At 42.4% G+C, this 27,966-nt stretch overlaps 1 protein-coding gene across 3 annotated transcripts in view; it reads right to left on the minus strand.

Moving 5' to 3' along the window:
• LOC138642123 (collagen alpha-1(VI) chain-like) overlaps nucleotides 1-27,966 on the minus strand; it is a 181,884-nt gene that overhangs the window by 134,102 nt on the left and 19,816 nt on the right. For all 3 annotated transcript variants that reach the window (XR_011314000.1, XM_069730059.1, XM_069730058.1), the window contains exons 6-13: nucleotides 18,412-18,432; nucleotides 18,293-18,313; nucleotides 17,872-17,916; nucleotides 16,930-16,983; nucleotides 14,890-14,934; nucleotides 11,510-11,536; nucleotides 3,392-3,418; nucleotides 3,263-3,307 (exon numbers count right to left, since the gene is read on the minus strand). Coding sequence is in view for 2 of the 3 variants with exons in the window: in XM_069730059.1 (XP_069586160.1) it covers nucleotides 3,263-3,307; nucleotides 3,392-3,418; nucleotides 11,510-11,536; nucleotides 14,890-14,934; nucleotides 16,930-16,983; nucleotides 17,872-17,916; nucleotides 18,293-18,313; nucleotides 18,412-18,432 (285 nt within the window). In the remaining variant the exon portion in view is untranslated. The remainder of the gene's footprint in view (nucleotides 1-3,262; nucleotides 3,308-3,391; nucleotides 3,419-11,509; nucleotides 11,537-14,889; nucleotides 14,935-16,929; nucleotides 16,984-17,871; nucleotides 17,917-18,292; nucleotides 18,314-18,411; nucleotides 18,433-27,966) is intronic.

Below are 27,966 nucleotides of genomic sequence, written 5' to 3' on the forward strand. Positions count from 1 at the left end.
CTTTCTGACCTCAGGCTTCCACCTGACTATCCTTCTGTCTCACCCTCCAGTACCTTGCTTATCTTACATTTATTGACCTTGGCACGTTTGACTACTCTCCGGTGCCATTCGCCTCCTTTGCACCCTGGCACCTGGCTCCACCCCTGGCCACTCCCCCTCTGTCACATGATTCAGGTCTTGCTTGCTACACAGTGAGTTCTCTGCTGTTCTGCTCTGGGCTCCCTTACTGCGGCGAGTAGCCTCCCGGCAGTAGTTACACCCGGGATCCGTGACAAGACTCCAGTCCACAGACTCAATTAATCAGTCACACACTAACCTCTACAACATGGGTAACACCAAACAGCTTTATAAGAATGTCAGGAACAAGATCATACACCTGCACAAAGCTGGAATGGGCTACAAAACCATAAGTAAGATGCTGGGTGAGAAGGAGACAACTGTTGGTGCAATAGTAAGCAAATGGAAGAAATACAAAATGACTGTTAATCGACATCAATCTGGGGCTCCATGCAAAATCTCACCTCGTGGGGTATCCTTGATCATGACGAAGGTGAGAGATCAGCCTAAAACAACATGGGGGACTTGCTAATGATCTCAAGTCAGCTGCGACCCTGCGATCACAGCCACCAAGAAAACCATTGGTAACACATTATGCCGTAAAGGTTTAAAAATCCTGCAGTGCCCACAAGGTCCCCCTGCTCAAGAAGGCACATGGGCAGGCCCATCTGAAGTTTGCCAATTAACACCTGAATGATTCTGTGAGTGATTGAGAGAAGGTGCTGTTGTCAGATGAGACAAAAATTGAGTTCTTGGCATTAACTCAACTCGTCGGGTTTGGAGGAAGAGAAATGCTGCCTATGACATAAAGAACACCATCCCCACTGTAAGGTATGGAGGTGGAAACATTGTATTTGGGGGGTTCTCTTCTAAGTGCACAGGACTACTTCACCGCATCAATGGGAGAATGGGTGGAGCCACGTACCATAAAGTCCTGAGTGACAACCTCCTTCCCTCCACCAGGACATTAAAATGGGTCTTGTCTGGGTCTTCCAGTAAGACAATGACCCAAAACATACAACCAAGGCAAAAAGGAGTAGCTCAAAAAGAAGCACATTAAGGTCATGGAGTGGTCTGCAGAAGCCAGAGCGGCGGGGGAACGAGGAGGAGACGTAATTATTGTGTGTTTATGTATGTGTCTGAGGCACTATACTATGTGTGGGGGACTGTTCTATACCGTGTATGTGAGGGGCTGCATTACACTGTGTGTGCGGGGACTGCACTTTACTGTGTATGTGGAGGGGCTGAATTGTACTGTGTGTGGGGGCTGCACTATACTGTGAGTGGGGGCTACCCTTTACTGTGAGTGGGGGGACTGCACTATACTGTGAGTTGGGGGACTGCACTATACTGTGTGTGGGGGCTGCACTATACTGTGAGTGGGGGCTACCCTTTACTGTGAGTAGGGGACTGCACTATACTGTGTGTGGGGGCTGCACTATACAGTGAGTGGGGGCTACCCTTTACTGTGAGTGGGGGGACTGCATTATACTGTGTGTGGGGGCTGCATTATACTGTGTGGGGGGCTCCATGATACTGTGTGTGTGGGGGCTGCATTATACTGTGTTTGGGGGGCTGCATTATACTGTGTGTGGGGGCTACACTATACTGTGAGTGGGGGCTACCCTTTACTGTGAGTGGGGGGACTGCATTATACTGTGTGGGGGGCTTAATGTACTTTGTGTGTGTGGGCTGCAATATATTTTGTGTGTGGGGCTGCACTATACTGTGTGTGTTTGTAGGAGGGCTGAATTATACTTTGAGGGGGCTACTTTATACTCTTTGGGGCCGCATTATACTGTGTGTGTGGGGCTGCATTATACTCTAAGGGGGTTGCATTATACTGTGTGTGGGGGGGCTGCATTATACTATATGTGTGTGAGGACTGCATTATACTGTGTGTGTGGGAGGCAGCACTATATTGTGTGTGGGACTGCATTATACTCTGAGGGGGCAGCATTATACTCTGGTGGGGCTGCATTGTTCTCTGAGGGGGCTGCTTTATTCTCTGGGGGGCTGCATTATACTCTGAGGGAGCTGCATTATACTCTGATTGGGATGCATTATACTCGGGGGTTGCATTATACTCTGAGAGGGCTGCATTATACTGTGTGTGGGGGGCTGCAATATACTCTGAGGGGGGCTGCATTATACATTATACTTTGAGGGTGGCTACGTTATACTCTATCAAGGACCACGGGGAATACCTTATACTATATGTACTATATGGGATCTGCATTATACTGTATCGAGGACTATTTGTAACTATCATTCTTCCTCAGCCGGAGTAAAGAGGCTGGTAAACAAGCATCGAACGACTTCAATATTGTCGAGTCCACTCGTTTAGCAGCCTGAACTCAGCGCATGTAAATAAAACAGAAAGGTTTGTGTGTGATGATGCACTATGTGAGCATTTGGGGCCCACTTTAAACTTTTGCCCAGGGCCCAACTTTGTCTAAAACTGGCCCTGTTTGAGAGTGTACAGATCGAAACACCACCTAAATCGCACTGTTTAATGATTGTATCAAATACTGCAGATCAGCTCCTCTATAAAGAGCAGCAGTAGAACCAACTATGTGAAGGAGTTGCACATACTGTACAATGCCAAAATAGTACAAAAATTAGTCTTAAATATAAAATAATTTATCAGTCCAAATCCAATTATTCTCAAAATTATATGGTTTTTTGATGCTCACCCTGTGAAAAACGCAATCTTCATTGATTGCTACTAGAATCCTCCAGTAGTTTTATTATAAGTGGCTAAGTATGCAAATGAGGTTTTCCCTACTTACTGCATGAGAAAAACACGCATAGTGAAGACGACTGTGCTTACCTCCTCACTGTGTGTAAATTACTACCCAGGATTAACTGAGTACTACTCAGCTTTATGACCCACCTGAACCACCAGTGACATAAAATACCAAAACATAAGGTCAAATCACACTTATTTGAGGACAGATTCACATTAAATACATGCAAAAACAGATCAGAGTAAGGACAGTTCCAGACAGAATCTATGACATCCATAATAAGCTCATCTGAAATTGGTCTAAATGTACATGTATGTTTGCTTGGAAAAATCTACTTACACTAGATATGAGAGTACTAAGTTTAAAAAATATAGATTGATGTTAGGATAATCCCTTTTAATTCTGCATTTAAGAATCAATTGTTCTTTAGTTGTTATTTGCTCCTCTCTCCTCACCTTTGCACCATGATTTCCATCAACACCATTTCTGCTTTTGATACCCTATGAAGAAAACAATGTTTATTACTAGTGAGGTTATACACAAGTAAAAAAAATGTATACATTAAATTATGACAAATATCAAACCTTTTGTCCCCTTTCTCCCTTGGAGCCCTGTTTTGAAATAAAAAAAATGGTAAACAAATGTTAAGAAATCTTGCGCAAATCTGAATTTATTGATTGCACAATTGATAGTTATCTAGCATACAGGTTACATATAGTTAATATTTATTGCTAATACTACATAGTTACATATTCAAAATATGGACTCAATTTTTAAAAAAAAAGGAAAAATGAGAAAATATGTGGATATGGAATGAGAAATTTTGATATGTCCCAATACCTTGAACCTAATAAAAAGCAATAATAATAATAATAATAATAAAGGGTAAAAGACTGTAATTAAAAACATATAGAGTAACTAAGTTTGCAAATAACTGTAAAATTTTAAAGAGGCTGGTAAATTTGAAAGACGTCTATTCATTTGAAATGTTGGGGTGGGAGGGGGGGTCCGGGATATGAGGTATATGAGATTTGGGATATTACTAGGGGACAACTTTTTAGTTTTGTTAAAACTCCTTTACAGACAGCACGCTATTGATTTCAGTTTCATTTCAGGGGATGGTTCGCCAACCACAGCTGATCAGTCTGTAACCGAGATTGTAATTTGCTACTCAACCACTCTCTCTGTCCTGCCTCAGACATCCATTCCCTCAGTGCACACCAACTACTTTCCTCCTTCAACAAAGCAGCAATTACTTCTCAGACCCTTCCTCCTCAGCTTGTTAATGGAGCCGAACGTGAGGAATGAGAAGGGGTTGTCCTTGTAGTGGACAAGTAGTAAAAAAAATGGCACAAATAGCAGAGGTCCCAGACATCTGTTTACGTGTTTCAGGGCCAAACATGCCCCTTAGTCATAACCTAGTGTAATACCAGTGAGTCAGGGTTTTATATTGACCAAGGATTCAAAAAGAAAAAAAAAAAAACGCCCCTATCACATGGTTCAGTTTTTTCACACCCACAACATTAAAACTCCTTTACCAGTACAAAAATACAAACTTAAAACCAACAATATGATGCTGTCATTAAACACAGTCAAAAGTACAGTGAACAATATTAATAAAACAATATTATATTTGTGTGCTTATTTAAACCGGTGGGATGGGCAGTCTCCATCATCAGGATCCAATAGCATTCTTGGCTAAGAAGTTTTTTTGTCGCCAAGCTCTGCCCCTTCTGGGCTTACTGACCCTTTCCATTCTGAAAAACTGGAAACCGCTCAAATCACCACCGTGTATTTGAAAAAAATGTTTTGATACATTAGAGGGATTAGGTGCAGCTCTTTTCACAGAATCCCTAAAGTGTTCACTGATGCGCTGCCGGAGTTTTCGTGTTGTGCAGCCTATATAGGAGAGATCACAAATATTGCAGGTAACCATGTATATGACATATATACTACTGCAGTTTGTCAAGTCACGAATAACCATTGTTTTAGACCTCACTTTTTTAATAAATTGCTTGGTATTTACTGTTCCACATTTGCCACCCCCGCAGCTAAAGAAACCTTTAGTAGACAGCCAGGTCGTTTTAGCAGGACTATCCATTACCATACTAGGTGTTAACAGATTAGAAAGGGGAGGAGCTTTCCTTGTGGAAAATAAACACCCTTCCTGAAGAATATGTGACACCCCAGGGTCCTGGCCGTCACAGTGGCATTGCTTTCCCCACTGGGAGAGTGGTGTCATGCTTGGAAGTGATGAAGGATATCTTTCACCAGGTAAACACTACATACAGCATGTTCATACTCCAGGCCAGAAGGGGGAGCTTTGAACCCGGATAAGGGGGAGGTGCCCATATATATTCTGGCTGGAGGGGAAGTTAGGGAGCAGTGAGTGCCTGACAGCAGACTGGAGCAGTCTGAGGCAGAGAGATGTGTTTGGAGCTATGCAGCCGGAGGTGCTGCAGCTCCAGGAGTGAGAGAACTAGAAAGAACGAACAGCTTGTAAGAAGAGTGCAGAAGGGAGAAAGCGCAGGAGAATAACACCAGTGGAGCAGAGCTGAGATGTGGCTACCTCCCTGGCTAGTGCAGATTCCGGTAGCTGGAAGACCGTGGCCGTGCAGAACTCTACAGTAGCATAGCAGAAACCGTCAGAACAGCTGGATTGTACATCACCTGTCCGCATCGATACCCAGAAGACACAGTGATATCTTTAGGGCCCGGGTCATGATAGAGACCCTGTAAAAAGGCCCAGTTCACCTGTGATACGGGTTGTGTCCTAACCTTTATTGGGGACAGAGAGGAACTGTGAGGACCTTATTAAAAGCCTTTGGCAGTAAGGGACTACAACACCACCGCACTTGGAGGAAAGCTTTGATCTCCACCTGGTAAGGGAGACTCTGGATTCGCTTCCAAACTGGCCGGACCCTGCCTGTACCTGTTGTCTGGTGCCCTGGACTGCAGTTGCCTGAAGCCTACAGTAAACCAGGTAAAGACATTGCAAACCTGTGTCCTCGTTCTTCATCGCACCACTCACCATCTTCACCATACACTGGGAGCCCTGGGGATCTACTTCACCTGTGGGAAGTTATACCATCTAGCTGCCATACCATCACCCCAGATGACCTCTTTAGGCAGCATCATCGGTCCCTACTAACCGAATACCACAGGTGGCGTCACAAACTTTATTCATAACACCCTAAAAGACTTTTCCTTTAATTGGGCACCCAGGGCCATGGACCGGGTCGCAGCCACCGTGACATCCCCTTTAACACCCCTTCTAGACCTGGGCCTTTTTTCGGTTTTGCGTTTTCGTTTTTCGCTCCCCTCCTTCCCAGAGCCATAACTTTTTTACTTTTCCGTCACTATGGCCATGTGAGAGCTTATTTTTTGCGAGATAAGTTGTACTTTTTAACAACATCATTGGTTTTAGCATGATGTGTACTAGAAACCGGGAAAAAAATTCCAAGTGCGATGAAATTGCAAAAAAGTGCAATCCCACACTTGTTTTTTGTTTGGCTTTTTTGCTAGGATCACTAAATGCTAAAACTTACCTGCCATTTTGATTCCTCAGGTCATTACAAGTTCATAGACACAAAACATGTATAGGTTATGTTTTATCTAAGTGTTAAAAAAATTCCACACTTTGCTAAAAAAAAAGAATTGCGCTATTTTCCGATACCTGTAGCGTCTCCATTTTTCGTGATCTGGGGTAGGGTCTTGGTCTGCCAAGTCAAGCGGCAGTATGCTGTCTGTAGTTGCTTTTACAAGAGGTCTATTTTTATGTAGTGTTTTGGAAAATGGAAACAATTATTGGCCAAAGTGTTCAAGAGGAGTGATGCATTAACGTCCAAAAAAAGAAACAAAGTATACCCGCACTGCTGTCATTCGCGATCACCTATCGGTGTGCTACAATATGCTGTACCAGCCCCTATACCTCCTACTCAATGCATGGGCATAAGGGGTGCTCAACCAAAAAGATATATAATTCAAAAGCAAAAGAAAAAAAGTGGTTAGCACTCACCAAACCCGATGCTGTAAAAAGTCTTTATTTGGACATGGACATGGACAGGGAGAACATGATGTCTGAAGGATGACAGCTGTTTCGCGCTACATGCGCTTCCACAGATCCCGCATGTAGCGCGAAACAGCTGTCATCCTTCAGACATCATGTTCTCCCTGTCCATGTCCATGTCCAAATAAAGACTTTTTACAGCATCGGGTTTGGTGAGTGCTAACCACTTTTTTCTTTTGCTTTTGATGCATTAATGTGCTTGCTACTGCTCAAAACTCAATAGAGCACCGGAGTACACTCGTTACTAGATTGAGTATTGCGGGTACTTGAGTGCCATGCTGATGTCCCCACTTCACATATTTGGCAGCTGTTAGACAACCAATAAACATGTGAGGACTGCCTGTCACATATGGTAATGCTGTAGACATTTTGGCTAATGGCATTACTGTGATTGGCTGTCGGCATCTCGTCATCAGGTCTTATATAACGTGATGCTCGGCACACTGTCAACTGGAAGCAGTTCAGAGAGAGTTGGACTTTGAGGGAGAGCTTATATTAGAGCTGGCAAAGAGGCAGTGTTTAATTGCTATTGAAGTACTTGTATACTCCTGCAGCATGATTGATACTGGAAAGTTTATATTATATATCTAATTTATAATGTGCAAGGTGTGTGGTAAAGGTGTAAGGTGAGGACCTTCGATAACCACTACCCTGGCTACAGAGGATGCAGACAGGGAGATTCTGAAGACTCTTATCCGCAGCTACAAGGGGTCGAGGGTCCGGTGTCTAGAGTGGGTATGAGCAGCCAGGAGCCAGGACCTGAGGAGAGTGGAGGTGCTGTGGAATACTTAGCACCAACAGGACCTGCATTCACCTGACCACACATCAAAAAGGGGCGGAGCTACTGCAAAGCCCCACTGAGAGCCGACAGCAGCACAGGAAAGCAGAGGTGAAGAGGAAGAAGCAGTAGTTAGGTCAGCAAAGCAATATTGTCATACACAGAGATAGCAGTGAGGTACAGCAGGAACAGCCGGAGGGAGGTCAGGGCGTAGCCAAAGGTCATACACAAAGAGGGCGGCGAAGTACAGCAGGGACAACCAAAGAGATATCAAGACATAGCCAAAGGTCATACACAAAGAGGGCGGTGAGAATCAGCAGACGGAAGACTTAAACAGGGATGGGACCAGATCAAAAACCAAGCAGACATACAAAGATAGGCACTAAGCACAGGTAGAACAGGGTCAGACACACTCAGCTCAGAGTTTAAACTACAGAGAATGACCCCACAATGAGGCTATAAGGAACCCTTCCAAGATCCCAAAGAGAGGCCATCCACATTAACTCTAAAACCACCTAACCTGCAAACCCAGCGGACTGTGACAAAGGGACGGGAACGTGGATATGCTACTGATGGTGCATGCTAATTTTTAGAGGGTCATCATGTGGCCCTCGCTCCAAATTTTTAGAGGGTCTTCATGCAGCTCTTGCTCCAAAATATAAGAGGGTCAGTGTTGTGAATTCCGCTCTTGGGCTCCCTCCGGTGGTTGTAAGTAGCATTTTTGTGAGTTCTTCTCTTTGGCTCCCTCCTGTGGTTTTGAGTGGTATGGCTGCTTCTTGGATTTAGCTTCAGCAGCTGTTTTCACTGATCGTCTTTCTGGCTCGGCTATATTAGTCTGGCCTTATCCCTCATTCAATTCCAGTTGTCAATTGTTCCTGCCTGGAGTCATTGCTCTTAGGACTTTCCTGACACTCTGACCAGCTCATCAAAGCTAAGTCCTTGCTTGTCCTTTTGCGGTTCTCTTGTTGTGGACTTTGTTGTTCAGCACTTTCTTTGTTTTTGTTCATTTGTCCAGCTTTTCAGTATGGATCTATTCAGTTAAGCTGGAAGCTCTGGGCAGCAGAGTTTGCCCTCCACACCTTTAGTCAGGTGTGGAGATTTTTGCATTTCTCTGCGGTGGACTTTTTCTAGTTTTTTTTTACTGACCGCACAGCGTTCTGTTCTGTACTATTTCTATTTAGCTAGAAGTGGCCTCCTGTGCTAAATCTTGTTTCATACTACGTATGTCATTTCCTTCTCCTCTCACAGTCATTATTTGTGGGGGGCTAATCTATCCTTTGGGGATTTTCTCTGAGGCAAGATAGTTTTCCTGCTTCTATCTTTAGGGGTAGTTAGCTCTTAGGCTGTGATGAGATGCCTAGGCCGAGTTAGGAGCATTCCACGGCTACTTCTAGTGTTGTGTTGAGCTTAGGGGCTGCGGTCAGTATAGTTGCCACCTGCTCAGAGCTAGACGCATGTCGCTCCCTAATCACCAGATCATAACAGGTCAGCATGCGACATTAATTCTTTATTTTTCCATGGTGTATATGCTGCCCTCCTTCATAATTTTTAAAGGATGTTTATGAGGCCTACCTCTAAAATTCTCTTACATATATATGTGGAGTGCCCGCTAGGGCTGTGGGGTACTCGGGCCGGGTTCGATGGTTCTTAAGGGGGTTGTCACGGCAGCAGTGACCTGGTCCGTGGCCCTGGGCATCCAATAAAATTAATGAAATGAAAGGGAAATAAAGTGTTTTTACGGGATTTGCTCATGACGCCACCCATGGTATTTGGCAATAAGGTGGCCGACACTGCGGTTCAGGTCCATTGGGGCAGATGGTGATGCCCCAGGGCAGTTAAGATGTAAAAGTCAATGATGGTGGATGTTGTGATGCAGGGCAGGTGACGCAGAAATAATTCAGAGGACACAGCAGGATGCAGTTTCTATACTTTTTCTCACAGTTCTTAAATGCAGTCCCAGCCGGGTGCTGTGTCCTTCAGGTCTGTGGTCCAGCCAGCTCTCAGGGGTCCACTTTGCCAGAACCCCCTTCTTATGTACTTCCATGGCCATCTCACTGCGCTGGCTCCCGCCTCTCATGCTCTGTGCCTTCACACACAGTGTCTCAAGCCAGCAGCCTTGGATCCTGTTGGGTGATGTCCTCTTGGTCCCCTTGACCCTATATGGCTGCCTTTTCAGCGAGCGTGCGTGTGGTTGTTGCTGTGGCACATACAGATACCACAGCCTCCGGCTGGCTAGCTGAGTTTGTAGTTCTCCACTAGTCTGGGGATCGGTTCCCCCACTGCGACCTGGACCCTCCACTCAACTATGAGCGGCATGGATTTGGGCCCACGGGTGGATTCCTCACTACCCGTGCCCCTAATTCCCCTTCTCTTAATTCTTTCTGTCCGGAGCTTCTCTCTATCTTCCTTGTTCTTTCTCTCTGTTCTCTGGTGCTGGGACGAGCTCCTCACTGCTCAAGTCCACAGATCCAACTGTCTCTCCTTCTCTAACTAACTCCTCCCTCTTGTTTCCATGACAACTCCTCAACTGTCACTCTCTCCACCCACACCTTCTACCTAGTTCCTCCCTTGCCTGGAGAGGTCTAGTTTTGGATGCTAGTGTGTGGGTACTGGGTAATGTCCCCTTTTTACCCGAGAGCGGAGTACCACACCTCTGGCTGAGGTGCAGTGCCTCTGTGGCGACTGGACCCTCAGGGGCGCCACATTTGTATACCCCCAGGGGTGGTGTTATTTCCACCTTTTTCTAATTTTAACTTCATTACACAGGAGAGAACGTTTCCTAACATTTTTTCCTGTAAAATCTATTTTATCTTCGGTTTTGTATGTTTTATTGTCAGTCCTTAATAGTGGAGTAATACTCTGACTACATTGTTCCCAGCAGCGACCTGGGAGTCAGAAATGCATCCAGGCATCTTCCCCATGCTTTTCCCTTTCCATTTGAGAGCGGTTTCCTTCCATTTCACTGGTTTTCCAGCCCCCATCACTTTCTTGTCTTCCAGAAAAATGTTTGAGTTTCCCATTGACTTCCATCATACTTGGTACTCGAGTAGAGTTCGTCTGAACGTCCGACCTGCTCAATTCGAGTACTGGGCACTCTGACATTTTAGTGCTTGATCATCACTATTCCTGAGCATTAGGCTCCCACCATCCTTTTCTTTTCCTCCTCTCCTCTCTCTTCTTTTCTCTATTTCACGTTACCCATTTCAGCTCATAGGGCTAAAATATTAGTTGTTAAAATAGCACTGCCTCGGCTCAAAACTCAATACAGTCAGGGATATTTATCTTTCACATTTTTTGTTTTACAGACCTAAGCACTTAATTTTCTTTGCAATTTTAGGTCTTTTCTTTCTGTTGTTTTCTCTTGGAGCTCTGCCCCCAAAGTTTATTAAGATAAAGAATTTTAACTTATCAGAGACAACCCCTTTCAAAATGTAGTCCCAACAGGATCATTGGAAACATCTTATGCTTTCAGAGCCAACTGTGGCCAGTAAGGCATTTGCCCTGTAGCCTATGCTGTTGGGAAACTTGTATCACATGGTGACCATTCAGATGAACAGCAGTTCTTATAATACATTGACTGGTTTAGTATATCACAATGCAAAACTTTTTTTACAGACACAAATAAGTCCTATCAAGGGCTATACACAGGAATAGAGTATGGATGGTGTGTCAAGAACCTTAAAAATGCTAACAATGGTGAGCTTCGGTCCACCAGTAAGACAACAAATAAAGTTGACAACTTCATTATCTGAATAACTTTTTTTTCCCAGACTCAATGCTATTTTTTACGTCAATATTTACAAAACAATATTATTTAGTTGTTGATTAACAATTATAGAGATAAGTATAAGATACCTTGGCACCTGGGAGACCTCGGGCACCCTGCAAGAAATACAAATAAAAAGATAAAGTACTATAAATTATGGTTTTATAAAAAAAAATACAGTATGTCTGAAAAGATAAATCCTAAAGATTGCAACTCGATCCATCAGACTATGTTGGGGTGTGATTTAATGATTGAACACACAAAAATAATCACAAAATATCAGGTATTTGAAGTTCTCTCTAGACAAGAAAGTAGTTAATATTGTCATAAACATAAAGTAAATGTTTAAAGCAAAAGGCTGCGTATACTTAGGCCCCAATTCATCATTATATTTTTTTCCAGAATTATAAAACTGCTTTTAATATTGCAAAAATCTTGCGACTTTATCTATTTTTATGAAAGTCCAATCCAACTCTGCTCTCTCTTTTTGAAACGGTAGCATAGTTTCACCAAAATGGTGCATCCACAGCTCACAGACTCATCATAATTTACAACACAAGAATAAATTACATCAGAAATGTACTCCAGTCATTACTAGATTATATTTATTATGCTGGTGCATGACACCTAAAAGAGGTGAGCACCTCAAAATTAATTTGCCATTAGCTACTCAAAATTAATCTGGCATATCCTGAAGAATGTAAGTCCGCAAGGACAGGGTCCTCTCCCCTCTGTACCAGTCTGTCACTGTAAATTTGTTTACTGTCAACAATATCTTTAACCCTGTATGTAACCCCTTTTCACATGTACAGCACCATGGAATTAATGGTGCTATATAAATAAATAATAATAATATCTTAATCTATTGCACCCTTTAACAAAACTGGCAAATAAGACACCAGCCCGGATGAATTGGGGCACCAGGGAGAAAATTTCCAAACAGTTTGCACAAGTGTATGTTGTATAGAAATCATAAACTTTTAATCAGTATGTATTATTGTGCAATATGTGCAAATTTTAACGTGTTTTGGTATTTTATGTAATTCCTACCACTGTTCTAAAAACATGTTGGACTTAGAGGGAAAGAAACTGGCATAAACTTCAGCAGAAATCCACCTATGTCAATTTTTGTTTTGTGAATAAGGACAGCCTAAACATAAGCCAATTCATTAAAGGGACTCTGTCACCTGAATTTGGCAGGCTATGTAATTGCCCTGTGTCTGGTCCGATGGGCGGTGTTTCATTCTTTCATTCTCTGTAGTTCATGCGTGCGCAAAGCAATCTTGCCTTGCGCACGCACGGTATGCTTTGCCCAACTGCGGGCAAAGCCAAAAAGCATTACTGTGCATGCGCCGCCGTACTATGTCCCGAGAGTATTTCGCTGTGTTCCGGGACATAGTGCGGCGGCGCATGCGCAGTAATGCTTTTTGGCTTTGCCCGCAGTTGGGTAAAGCATACTGCGCATGCGCAAGGCAAGATTGCATTGCGCACACGTGAACTACAGAGGAAACCTACTCAAATTCAAGAAAATATTGCGGACAGCGGGAAAGGAAGGGGTGAATGAAAGAAGGGGAAACACCGCCCATCGGACCAGACACAGGGCATTTACATAGCCCGCCAAATTCAGGTGACAGAGTCGCTTTAAATGGAATCTGCAAGTCCTGACCAATTTCTCTCTTAGTATTTTTTTGCCATGGTCTTTGGTGCGTATTTTGTATAAATGGCAAGGAAAACGATTTTCTTTCACTACTTTCCAAGGGAGACAAGATACTGTCAGACAGATCTAGTGGAACGTTACCATGACCCAAGCTGTGAGTGTTCAAAGTAGAATCAGGAGACAAAGCTGTCACCTGAATACTCTTTCTGTCAAAAGTCATCTCCTGTATATGAAGGTATTAGATGCCGAGTGCATTGGATGATAATAATAATAATAATAATAATAAATCTGCCTATAAATTAGATTAGCACAAGACTAGATATAAGGATCCTGGATCAGATCAATATTGTAAGATAAAATTCTGAACTTGATGTATACTCTACATCTAGCTGATGTATGTTATTCAGGGTAAAATAAGGGCATAATAAAGAAATTGTCTACCAGCTGCTGAATTTCCTTCATTCTTAATAGTTTCACATATGCACAAGACAAAAAAAATCTAATGTTTGATCTAAATGCTCAAAATGCTTGATATACTTCATATGGATCTGAGATCCAGATGGAAGTTAAGAGACATGATCCCTTTTCTAGATGAGTTTGCATTTTGTATATCATTATTATTAAATTATTTGTAATTATTAACAAGTCTTAACTACATTAATATGTATTAGCTTGTTTTTGTCATGTATTTTTGTTACAAATTTTAAATATAAACCCTGTAAGATGACATGGGGCATTGGCTACACAATAAATTGCAACTGTAGATTTAATGCTTCAAAGTGAACAGGCTGGAAATAAAGCATTAGGATATTTATTGAGAAACGACAATTATGGCTAGGTTTTCTTCAAAATTTTTGCTTTGTTTTAAGTCTTCAGATCTTCATACCAAGAACACGATTTATTTTTTTTATTGATATATTTATCACATTTTTATTTGCGAGACCAGTGTAGGTTTTTTTAGGCTTCATTTTGTGATACACATATGTTAGAAGTTAGTTTGTGTTATCTCTTATTTTTACTATTATTTTAATAAAAGTTCTCTCTCCTCCAATGTCAGGGAGGCATTGGGACCGCGAAGTACAGAGACCTTGCCAGATGCTGGCTCTTGCACTGTAAACCCGTAGCTATTCATGTCCTAATCCTAATGCAATACCTTAATGGTTTTGTGGTGATTCTGCAATATATTGACCTTTAAAAACACATGATGTTTGGCACTAAAATAAAGTGAAGAGCCTCCAGAAAGCTTGGTGTCACTTAGTTTTAATAAAATAAGCATACTGATTCTCGTAGCGGTAAGCTACGTATAGATCAAAAAAGTGCAATGAAAAAATTAATAAAAGTATCTTTATTTACTTCAGATGAAACATACATACAAAAAACTTTAAAACCAGGTGCCTCAAACCATAGAACACATATCATTAGAGAGAAAAAAACAGAGTAGTTAGTGTTCCTATATAGGTGCACATGTAGGGTATACAATTGTATCCTATGCCAGTCAATTCCAATCTAAATTACTCAATAAAATATTATACTAGTGCCAATCACTTAAAAGGAATATTGGGAAGTTCATAAAGTGCCCGTGCAAAGTGGATTTATCATGAAACCCTATAGTAACAATGATTAGGGCTGCAATAATGTTGGTAGTTAAATATATTGAATACCATAAAGTGAATATAATGTCCCATGCCTAATACATATTACCTTTATCTACGCCGACTCCACTCATACAATGCCCTGTGGCAGGTAAAGACTCCCGACCCCGACGCGCGTTTCGCTAGATGTTTTAATAAATTGTAGTTTTTCCCTGATTACCTTTGTTCCTGCATGTCCAGGAGGCCCAGTGTCACCAGAAGATCCCTACAAGAGCAGAGCATTTCATAGTATGTAAAAAACAAAAACTTTATAAAGGGTTAACTAATATTTGAGAACAATTCTATCATATCATAACGGGGGCCTGGGTCCTGGAGTCCCTCATTGATCAGGGGCAGTAATGCTCAGCTGTGCACCGTCCCCTGTATCGGCTTTGTTCAGCTTCCCTTTGAGATGTAAGCAGAGTGCTGAATATACTTATAGACTACAAAACTCTTCTTGTATCTTTCTTGAATACAGAAGAGCTGGAGAGCTGAGCCAAGCTGATTGCAGACAATGTGTATGGCCACATTCACATGTTCAGGATTTGGTCAGTATTTTACATCAGTATTTATAAGCCAAAGCCAGGAGTGGAACAATCAGAGGAAAAGTATAATAGAGACATATGCACCACTTCTTCATTTATCATCGAATCCTAGTTTCGGCTTACAAATACTGATGTACAATTCTGACCAAATATTGATACAACTCTGCTATTACGGATATCACTATCCCAGTACTGTTACAATTCTGCTACCTTGGTATCCGAATACTGCTACAACTCTGATACATCACTGTGCCAACTCTGCTACATCATGGTAACAGCTCTGCTATACAGTATAGTGCACTAAGAATATGCTACACTGGTTGTTGTGCTTTCAACTCTGCTGCAGCAGTTGTTATAGCTCCAGTCCTGCTACAATAGCTGATGTGTTTCCAACTTTGCTATATCAGGTAGTGTGGTTCCTGCTCTGCTACATTTTCCACTGTCTTTCCAACTCGCTTCCTGTCTAAGGCTACGTTCACACTAGCGTTGTGCGCCGCTGCGTCGGCGACGCAACGCACAACGCACGCAAAAATGCGGCAAAACGCACGCAAAAACGCTGCGTTTTGCGACGCATGCGTCGTTTTTTGCCGAAAATCGGACGCAAGAAAAATGCAACTTGTTGCGTTTTCTTGGTCCGACGCTTGCGGCAAAAAAGACGCATGCGTCGCACAACGCAACAAACAAAAACGCATGTGTTCCCCATGTTAAACATAGGGGCGCATGACGCGTGCGTCGCCCGACGCTAACCCGACGCACACTAGCATAACGCTAGTGTGAACGTTACCTTAGCGGTGGACACTGTAGACCCTCACACAGCGCGCTGCCACAAAGATCTCCTTTATCCAGATGACTGATGAAGGTCAGGTATTGACCGAAACGTCTCATTTTTTTCTGGAATTTCTTCACTCAATAAATAAGCTCTTGAACACACCTATACGAGTGCCGAGTATTTCTACATCGCACCAAAGGCATCTGTCTGTGCTGCATAAGAACCATTCCATTGAGGATTCACATCAACAGGTGGGATTTTAAATCCATGCTCAGCTGAATGGTTCTGCATATTTCTTTCATTAATAGTTTGGGTCTCAGGACCCAGATTCCAACAAAATGTTGAATGCAATGATCCCTAGTAAGCAACCCTTTATATAAATAGAAAATAAAATCATGTGTAATTATTCTCCATTTAATACTTACGCAGTGAAGCGATACGGGAAATGGAGATCTCAGTTCTCATCAACGAGTCAACCTATGCAGATGCACATGGACCCGAGAGGTAAAGGAGTCCATTTCCTCCAGCAAAGTAGGTGGAATTTTGCATTTTGGACTGCAAAGGGCCCATATATTGTTCTTACACAGGGCCCCACATCTGTCTGTGTCCATCAGTGGTTCTCATGCCAGATTGAAGTCCCAGTGATAATCTTCCCCCAGACATAAGAAATATATCACCTAATCTATGGACAGGCTTTACGTGTCTTTTGTAGAAATACACTTTTAATTGTTGACCATTCAAATAGATACCAGTGTGTTTAATGCATAAAAGGAGCTGGTCTTTTAATATTTGCTATTAGATGAATAGATTTCCACTTATTGAGCAACAATATGCCATAGTCATGGACCGGCCACACCATTTTATATACTTTACTATCTTTTAGGGCAGGATAGTCAGCAGAATATACCTTTGGTCCAACAGCACCTGGTTTGCCAGAGGACCCTGTTCTTCCTTCAGTGCCCTGCAGAATTGTATTAAAATATACTTAAAAGAATTTTGTGAATATTAAAGGATCATGAAATCTCAACATTAATGAAAAGCTAAAAGCTATATATTCATAAAATATCTTGAAAAAGACACTTCAAATTTAGAACTGGAAGTCATATAGTATAGAAAACGTGCGTAGACTTCTCTGATTATTCTGTTCAATTACCTAGTTGGAGGTACAGCAAGATCGGCAATATGGAAGCAAACAGGGAAACCTTTCAATGTCATTATAACTATTCCATATTAGTTGCTTCGTGGCCCCGCAATTAGGGCTCCTGAAATGTATAGTCAGAATCAGCTAGAAAATAATACAGTATTTTATAGTCTGTATGATCAAATATTATTGGGTTTGGACATGGCTGACTGTTTGCGCATCATAGAGAACTAAATTTTTGCATTGTTAATTTCAGCTGTACTTAAAAACCTAATTTTTAACAAAAATATCTTATAAATTTGCATGCAGTTGTTTAAATTAATCAAAATTCAATTTTTCAAGTTGTCTGCATGCAATAAACATATAGGGTTTCATAGTACAGGTACTTAATGGGAACATGTCATGTTAATTATGGTGTCTCATTTGCAAACATTTGTATGAAAAAATAAAATGAGTCTAGATATAGACTGGTGTAGGAAATGATTGAGTACATTTTTTTTCAATTACTTTATTCATTTAATGTCTTCTATATACAGTATATTAGTCACTCCTATTCAGTGGTTGATAACCTTTGCTATATCACTGTGCCTATAGAGACTCCAAGCACAGTACAAGAAAAAAATAAAAAATATGGGGTATACTGAGTCCATTTATATTTTTTGTAATACAACTAAGACGCTGATTGTCATATTTTAATCACTGACTTACTGGATCGCCAGGAATTCCGGGAGGACCGGGTGGTCCTCTAAGTGTCTGTTAAATAAAAGAAAAAATTGAAAGAATATTAATTAATCAATTCATCATTTAGATCTTTTGATTACGAGGTTGATGGTTTTTGATATATTTCTTTGTCTAAAATTTCAATGTGTCATGCGGTCTTCAGAGCAGCAATCTATGTGATACTTGATATAAAGTCATTGTGGAGACTCCATAACCCTCTTATATCTTTTATGCACAATGGTGTCCCCACAGCCTGGGAGTCACATACAAGAGCCTCCGAGCTGCATGCAAAGACCCAACCTTTTTAGCCTTTATTAAGTGATGAGTCTATTGAGTACTGTACATGTAACCCCCCCTCAGAAATTGTGTATTTATTTTTCATACCATAGAAAGCCATTTTGATTCTTACCTGACATTCAACGGCACAGCACTGTACAAAAACATAATATATGTATAAAAAGAAATGTTCTTAGTCATAATATACTGTATATAATACAACATGAGGATGTAAGATAAAACAGATCATACCGCAGACTGTGAATCTTCCATCTTCAAAAAAAGAAAAGAGCCAAATTATTAAGTTTCACCAAACACAGGCAGCATGTTACATACTTTTTCTATTTAATAAGAAGAGTGAACTCGTGCTAGGGTAAGGGTAGGTGGGTAAATCATGTTCAGTTCTAAATGCTGGAAGTGTTAGCAAAAAATATTTTATTTTCCTATAGATTGTAGTGTTCAGTCATGATACATGTCCCCATTGCTAGTATAACCCAGTGAGGGCCTTACAAATCCTATTTGGGATTTAAATCAAATAAATACTAGACATCAGAGTCGTGAATGCACAATAGTTGGTGCACACAAGTGCTGAATGCATGAACAACCAATCAGCCTATTCCAAATAGTAGGCAATCACAGACGCATACCTATATGCACTCATTGTTGCAAGTAATCATAGAATGTTAGAGTTAGAAGGGACCTCCAGGGTCATCGTGTCCAACCCCCTGCTCAATACAGGATTCACTAAACCATCTCAGACAGATGTCTGTCCAGCCTCTGTTTGAAGACTTCCATTGAAGGAGAACTCACCACCAGCTTCTTCCACTCGTAGACCACCCTCACTGTCAAAAAGTTTTTTCTAATATCTAATCTGCTTCTTCTCCCTTTCAGTTTCATCCCATTGCTTCTCATGTTTCCATGTGAAAATGAGAATAATGATGATCCCTCTACACTGTGACAGCCCTTCAGATATTTGTTCACCGTTCCTCATAGGTCATACTTTGCAGTCCATTCACCATCCTGGTGGTTCTTCTCTGAACTTGCTCCAATTTTTCAATGTCTTTTTTAAAATGTGATGCCCAGAACTGGGCACAGTATTCCAGATGAGGCCTGAACAAGGAGGAGTAGAAGGGGATAATTCCTTAATGTGATCTAGGAATTATTTAATCTGATCTAGGCTCTATGCTTCTCTTAATACATCCTAGAACTGTTTGCCTTTTTTAGCTGCTGCATGACTCATGTGCAGCCTGTGATCTATTAGTATACGCAAGTCTTTTTCACACGTGCTGTTGCTTAAGGCCCCTTCACATTTAGCGACGCTGCAGCGATACCGACAACGATCCGAATCGCTGCAGCGTCGCTGTTTGGTCGCTGGAGAGCTGTCACACAGACCGCTCTCCAGCGACCAACGATGCCGGTAACCAGGGTAAACATCGGGTAACTAAGCGCAGGGCCGCGCTTAGTAACCCAATGTTTACCCTGGTTACCATGCTAAAAGTAAAAAAGAAACAAACAGTACATACTTACCTACCGCTGTCTGTCCTCCAGCGCTGCGCTCTGCTTCTCTGCTCTCCTCCTGTACTGTCTGTGAGCCGGAAAGCAGAGCGGTGACGTCACCGCTCTGCTTTCCGGCTCACAGCCAGTACAGGAGGAGAGCAGAGCGCAGCGCTGGAGGACAGACGGCTGTAGGTAAGTATGTACTGTTTGTTTTTTTTTACTTTTAGCATGGTAACCAGGGTAAACATCGGGTTACTAAGCGCGGCCCTGCGCTTAGTTACCCGATGTTTACCCTGGTTACCAGTGAAGACATCGCTGGATCGGTGTCACACACGCCGATCCAGCGATGTCTCCAGGGAGTCCAGCGACGAAATAAAGTTCTGGACTTTATTCAGCGACCAACGATCTCCCAGCAGGGGCCTGATCGTTGGTCGCTGTCACACATAACGATTTCATTAACGATATCGTTGCTACGTCACAAATAGCAACGATATCGTTAACAATATCGTTATGTGTGAAGGTACCTTTAGTTCCTTTTTCTGTCTTCACTAGTGTTAGCTATCCCTCCAAGCTTTGAATTGTCAGCAAATTTGATTAGTTTACCTTCAGTTCCCTTATCTAGATCATTTACAAAATATTGAAAAGCACTGGGGCAAGGATAGAGCCTTGTGGTGCTCCACTTGAAACACTCTTCCATTTGGATGTGTAACTATTTATCACCACTCTTTGAGCATGATCACTGACCCAGTTATAAATCTACCTAACCATAGCCTTGTCAATCCAATTCTTGGTAATTTTACTTGGTCATTTATAGTCAATATAAGCTTGCCTACTGTGCTATAGCCCATCCCAGCCTTTTGCAGGCCTACAATTTTGTCCACGGTGTCCTTATACAGCTCTTTGGACTTGGCCATGGAGGAGAGATTTTAGTATGATTGATTAAGTGTGTGGACAGGCATCTTTGATACAGGTAATGAGTTCAAACAGGTGCGATTAATACAGGAAATATGTGAAGAGAAGGAGGGCTTCTTAGAGAAAAACTAACAGGTCTGTGAGAGCCAGAATTCTTGCTAGTTGGTAGATGATCAAATACTTATTTAATGCAACAAAATTAAATTTAATTATTTAAAAATCATACGATGTGATTTTCTGTTTTTATATTTAGATTCTGTCTCTTCCAGTCGAACTGTACCTACGATAACAATTACAGACCTCTCCATTCTTTGTAGGTGGGAAAACATGCAAAATTGGCAGTATATGAAATAATTATCCCCATTGTAGATGGGAGGAAGCTTTCATCTACCTGGGAGGCCTGCTCCGCGAGGAACTGGTTCTCTGGCAGCATTTTATTGACGTGTTATTTATCTGTTCAGGAAGTGAATCTTCACTTTTAGAATTTTTTAAGAAATAAATGAAAATGAGCTTTATCTAAATTTTACCTATGTGCACAATAAGCAGAAGATACAGTTCATGAACTTTACTATATATATATATATAAATATATATATATATACAGTGGGGCAAAAAAGTATTTAGTCAGTCAGCAATAGTGCAAGTTCCACCACTTAAAAAGATGAGAGGCGTCTGTAATTTACATCATAGGTAGACCTCAATTATGGGAGACAAACTGAGAAAAAAAAAATCCAGAAAATCACATTGTCTGTTTTTTTAACATTTTATTTGCATATTATGGTGGAAAATAAGTATTTGGTCAGAAACAAAATTTCATCTCAATACTTTGTAATATATCCTTTGTTGGCAATGACAGAGGTCAAACGTTTTCTGTAAGTCTTCACAAGGTTGCCACACACTGTTGTTGGTATGTTGGCCCATTCCTACATGCAGATCTCCTCTAGAGCAGTGATGTTTTTGGCTTTTCGCTTGGCAACACGGACTTTCAACTCCCTCCAAAGGTTTTCTATAGGGTTGAGATCTGGAGACTGGCTAGGCCACTCCAGGACCTTGAAATGCTTCTTACGAAGCCACTCCTTCGTTGCCCTGGCGGTGTGCTTTGGATCATTGTCATGTTGAAAGACCCAGCCACGTTTCATCTTCAATGCCCTTGCTGATGGAAGGAGGTTTGCACTCAAAATCTCACGATACATGGCCCTACTCATTCTTTCATGTAACCGGATCAGTCGTCCTGGCCCCTTTGCAGAGAAACAGCCCCAAAGCATGATGTTTCCACCGCCATGCTTTACAGTAGGTATGGTGTTTGATGGATGCAACTCAGTATTCTTTTTCCTCCAAACACGACAAGTTGTGTTTCTACCAAACAGTTCCAGTTTGGTTTCATCAGACCATAGGACATTCTCCCAAAACTCCTCTGGATCATCCAAATGCTCTCTAGCAAACTTCAGACGGGCCCGGACATGTACTGGCTTAAGCAGTGGGACACGTCTGGCACTGCAGGATCTGAGTCCATGGTGGCGTAGTGTGTTACTTAGGGTAGGCCTTGTTACATTGGTCCCAGCTCTCTGCAGTTCATTCACTAGGTCCCCCCGCATGGTTCTGGGATTTTTGCTCACCGTTCTTGTGATCATTCTGACCCCACGGGGTGGGATTTTGCGTGGAGCCCCAGATCGAGGGAGATTATCAGTGGTCTTGTATGTCTTCCATTTTCTAATTATTGCTCCCACTGTTGATTTCTTCACTCCAAGCTGGTTGGCTATTGCAGATTCAGTCTTCCCAGCCTGGTGCAGGGCTACAATTTTGTTTCTGGTGTCCTTTGACAGCTCTTTGGTCTTCACCATAGTGGAGTTTGGAGTCAGACTGTTTGAGGGTGTTCACAGGTGTCTTTTTATACTGATAACAAGTTTAAACAGGTGCCATTACTACAGGTAATGAGTGGAGGAAAGAGGAGACTCTTAAAGAAGAAGTTACAGGTCTGTGAGAGCCAGAAATCTTGATTGTTTGTTTCTAACAAAATACTTATTTTCCACCATAATATGCAAATAAAATGTTAAAAAAACAGACAATGTGATTTTCTGGATTTTTTTTTCTCAGTTTGTCTCCCATAGTTGAGGTCTACCTATGATGTAAATTACAGACGCCTCTCATCTTTTTAAGTGGTGGAACTTGCACTATTGCTGACTGACTAAATACTTTTTTGCCCCACTGTATATAGGACAATTTTATTCAAACTCGTACGCACATGAAACCCACAGCTTTATCTCCATGTCAAGCTGCCATTGTCTTACGCTGGTTTCACACTAGCGTATGGGAGTGCTGTGGATGGCAGCATACTTCCTCCCTGAAACCACGCCTACGCCTACACCTCCATGCATCCTGCGGTGCCCTGCGTACCTATCTTTAACATTGGGTATGCAGGGACGTTAGCTGTATGCGGATGCCTCCGCATGTGCCGTTTTGGTGCTGCGCAGACTGCAACAAAATGCAACATGTTGCATTCGGCGCTGGGCCAAAATGGGGCATGTGGAGGCATCCACAATACAGCATACGTCTCTGCGTACCCAATGTTAAAGATAGGTACGCAAGGCACCGCAGGATGCAAGGAGGCATAGGCGGAGCGTAGGCGTGGTTTCAGGGAGGAAGAAGGGAGGAAGTACGCTGCCATCCGCAGCACTCCCGTACGCTAGTGTGAATCCAGCCTTAACTGGATATTAACCATACCAAAGAGCCAGTATATGAAACTATACAACAATTTCAGTAAGACCACAGACTACAATAGGGAGGCTCAGTTACTTACAGCAAAATGTAAGGAAAAGGTGTGTGACCCAAAATTCCTACATAAAGTCTAGGTTAATATTTTAACATCTCGATTTATTAAGGGAGGGTTACCAGCAACAGGGGGTAGACCTAATCAAAGTGAATATACCCACAATCATCCAGTATAATGCTAACAGAAAGTCATTGTGCAATGCAGGTTTAAAACATTACCATACATGTATTCAATGTCCATGTAACAAAAAATACATAGGCAGAACAGAAAAGCCTATGACAAAACTTATCAGTGAGCATCTGTGCAATATAAAAGACATTTTTGAGACACCCTATATCAAAGTATTATGCTGAGGTTCATGGAGGCCTGTGTAAAGGCACACAAATCTGGGGTATTCAGAAGGTACAACAAAGCGGAGAGAGGCAACTATATCAAACATATGTCAACAGTCGAGTGTCAATGGATATTTGAGCTGGACACCCTAAAACCTAAGGGGTTCAAAAGCAAAATAAAGCTGTTTGGTTTTCAAAAAGAATTAACCTACTTGAGGGTGGAGTTACTTTTGACTTATTAGTTAGACTGCACTTACTGAGTGGAACTAATCCTGAGGAGGGAAACCAGAGTTTCCAAAATCGTCAATTTGAGGACAGTCCCATTCATTAATCTTGAGTGTGATCTAACTGAAGGCTGCAATGTGACATCACAAACTGTCATCCTCTCACGGCAGTACATGCTTTCCGGTCCCCTGCTCTACAGCTTCTCTTCCCCAAGAACGTGCCACCAGCCAGGGTGCCTCTGCAGTGAGAATTATGCAAATTGTTTCTTCAGAGAGGAAGAGAACTAGAACTCTAGTGCCACCTATTGGAAGGTAGGAATCCTACAAGTCAATGTCGACCCTTTAACGAGCCTTGCCACATGACTTAGGATAATAGACCAAAACAGAATCTCAATTTGAAGACACTGTGTTTCGGGGTACTGCCCCTCGTCAGTGCAAAGTGGATATCTGGTTTGGCTGTGTGAGAGGCATCCGACCGATTTTCAAGAAATATTGCCTCTCCTTGCGGAGAAATGCAAGGAGAAACGATACTTCTTCAATATCTGCAGTGAGATGCGAAGACTGCACCGTTTCATAAGAAAATAATAGGCAATGGATATGCATGAAGGTAAACCTGTCTGGTGACGATTTTACTATATGCTGTTGCTGGCCTTTTTCACTTATTGACAGTACGAACTTCTGCACTAGTCTGCAACAGCTACTTAGAGCTTTATACCTCTATCTACAGGCCTCAATGTGTATAGCTCTGAAGGTTTACATCAGCAATATCATTGCGCATATATTGGATGCACAAGGCACTTTATAGTGCCACTAGACATATGCTCTGCAACTCTTTAAGAGACACTTTGCCCTACCGCAACTTTGTGCATTATATTGACTACTTACAACAACAAAAAAGTGCATATACTATAGGTATGCGACTTTAAGGGTACCGTCACACAGTGGCACTTTGATCGCTAGGACGGCACGATCCGTGACGTTCCAGCGATATCGTTACGATCTCGCTGTGTCTGACACGCTACTGCGATCAGGGACCCCGCTGAGAATCGTACGTCGTAGCAGATCGTCTGAAACGTTATTTCGTCGCTGGATCTCCCGCTGACATCGCTGAATCGGCGTGTGTGACGCCGATTCAGCGATGTCTTCACTGGTAACCAGGGTAAACATCGGGTTACTAAGCACAGGGCCGCGCCTAGTAACGCGATGTTTACCCTGGTTACCAGCGTAAACGTAAAAAAAACAAACATTACATACTTAACTTCAGCTAACTGTCCCCGTCGCTCTGCTTCTCTGCACTCCTCCTGCATCCTGTGTCAGCGCTGGCCAGCCAGAAAGCACAGCGGTGACGTCACCACTCTGCTTTACGGCTGACCGGCGCTGACAGTGAAGAGGAAAGCACAGCGCCAGAGGACAGACACGGAATGTAAGTATGTAATGTTTGGTTTTTTTACGTTTACGCTGGTAACCAGGGTAAACATTGGGTTACTAAGCGCGGCCCTGCGCTTAGTAACCCGATGTTTACCCTGGTTACCAGGGGACTTCGGGATCGTTGGTCGCTGGAGAGCTGTCTGTGTGACAGCTCTCCAGCGACCACACAGCGACGCTGCAGCGATCGACATCGTTGTCGTATCGCTGCAGCGTCGTTTCAGTATGACGGTACCCTAATAGCCTACTAATTGAATTAGGCTGATTGGATATTTATTGATGCACCACTTGTATGAACAGACGTATCTAACTAGTGTACTGTACATTCGCTGGGCTTGCTGTATCTTCTTGCAGATAACAGGTTCTCTCGAACTTTGCTACATCTGTATTTGCAGTATTCTTTTCAGCACCAATGCAGATTTTCTTCTTGGACACATTTAATTTTTTTGTTACCAAATTTATTATATGAAAAATAATAACAATTTTAAAGGGAGTCAGTCAGCATGAAATGAGTGTCCAAGGTAAGCATAGTACCTTGTTGGAGAAATCACTCTACTAAAAATGGTACCTTTTGCCATATTCATAAAGACTGGCGTTTCACATACCAGTATAAATGAGACGAGTGCAGGAAGAAAAAGTACCAAATTCACTAAGAGGCATATATCAATTAATGAATTTGGCCCATATTTTCAGTGGCGTGTGCCTCTGTGTGCCATGCACAAAATTTCTGGCTTTAGAAATAAATCCCCTTTTAAATAATTTCTAGGGAAGGTTGTCAATGCAGCAGAACCAGCCCAGCGCCACCAATTTTGGCAGAGCTGTTGTGAAAATACCAAAAGTCGTAACATTTTTGCACAACTCCATTTTTCACCCTAATATTTGTCTTTTTCCAAAGGGTTTTACGATAAATTTTATGTCGTAAACACTTTGCTGAATTGGGGCCTTTTGTTGCATTTGTCGAAAATCCTCCCTTTGTCCAAAATCATCAGTGCACCTCCTCACCTACCTATACAGGTCCTTCTCAAAAAATTAGCATATAGTGTTAAATTTCATTATTTACCATAATGTAATGATTACAATTAAACTTTCATATATTATAGATTCATTATCCACCAACTGAAATTTGTCAGGTCTTTTATTGTTTTAATACTGATGATTTTGGCATACAACTCCTGATAACCCAAAAAACCTGTCTCAATAAATTAGCATATTTCACCCATCCAATCAAATAAAAGTGTTTTTTAATAACAAACAAAAAAACCAACAAATAATAATGTTTAGTTATGCACTCAATACTTGGTCGAGAATCCTTTGGCAGAAATGACTGCTTCAATGCGGCGTGGCATGGAGGCAATCAGCCTGTGACACTGCTGAGATGTTATGGAGGCCCAGGATGCTTCAATAGCGGCCTTAAGCTCATCCAGAGTGTTGGGTCTTGCGTCTCTCAACTTTCTCTTCACAATATCCCACAGATTCTCTATGGGGTTCAGGTCAGGAGAGTTGGCAGGCCAATTGAGCACAGTAATACCATGGTCAGTAAACCATTTACCAGTGGTTTTGGCACTGTGAGCAGGTGCCAGGTCGTGCTGAAAAATGAAATCTTCATCTCCATAAAGCATTTTAGCCGATGGAAGCATGAAGTGCTCCAAAATCTCCTGATAGCTAGCTGCATTGACCCTGCCCTTGATGAAACACAGTGGACCAACACCAGCAGCTGACATGGCACCCCACACCATCACTGACTGTGGGTACTTGACACTGGACTTCAGGCATTTTGGCATTTCCTTCTCCCCAGTCTTCCTCCAGACTCTGGCACCTTGATTTCCGAATGACATGCAAAATTTGCTTTCATCAGAAAAAAGTACTTGGGACCACTTAGCAACAGTCCAGTGCTGCTTCTCTGTAGCCCAGGTCAGGCGCCTCTGCCGCTGTTTATGGTTCAAAAGTGGCTTTACCTGGGGAATGCGGCACCTGTAGCCCATTTCCTGCACACGCCTGTGCACGGTGGCTCTGGATGTTTCCACACCAGACTCAATCCACTGCTTCCTCAGGTTCCCCAAGGTCTGGAATCGGTCCTTCTCCACAATCTTCCTCAGGGTCCGGTCTCCTCTTCTCGTTGTACAGCGTTTTCTGCCACATTGTTTCCTTCCAACAGACTTACCATTGAGGTGCCTTGATACAGCACTCTGGGAACAGCCTATTTGTTGAGAAATTTCTTTCTGGGTCTTACCCTCTTGCTTGAGGGTGTCAATGATGGCCTTCTTGACATCTGTCAGGTCGCTAGTCTTACCCATGATGGGGGTTTTGAGTAATGAACCAGGCAGGGAGTAGGGTTGAGCGAAACGGATCGTTCATTTTCAAAAGTCGCCGACTTTTGGCAAAGTCGGGTTTCATGAAACCCGACCCGATCCCTGTGTGGGGTCGGCCATGCGGTACGCGACTTTCGCGCCAAAGTCGCGTTTCGTATGACGCGCTTGGCGCCATTTTTTTCAGCCAATGAAGGGGCGTGGGCAGAGTGATGACATAGGTCTTAGGGGTGTGGACGCCTATCGCCATGTTGTCGCTTGTGCGCTGTAGCGATTTGCACTGTGTAACACCAGCTTTTCAGTTCAGGGACGGACGGAGGAGAGAGAGAGAGAGAGAGAGA

Source organism: Ranitomeya imitator, chromosome 6 (genome assembly GCF_032444005.1).
Source record: "Ranitomeya imitator isolate aRanImi1 chromosome 6, aRanImi1.pri, whole genome shotgun sequence".
Taxonomy (NCBI): Eukaryota; Metazoa; Chordata; class Amphibia; order Anura; family Dendrobatidae; genus Ranitomeya; species Ranitomeya imitator.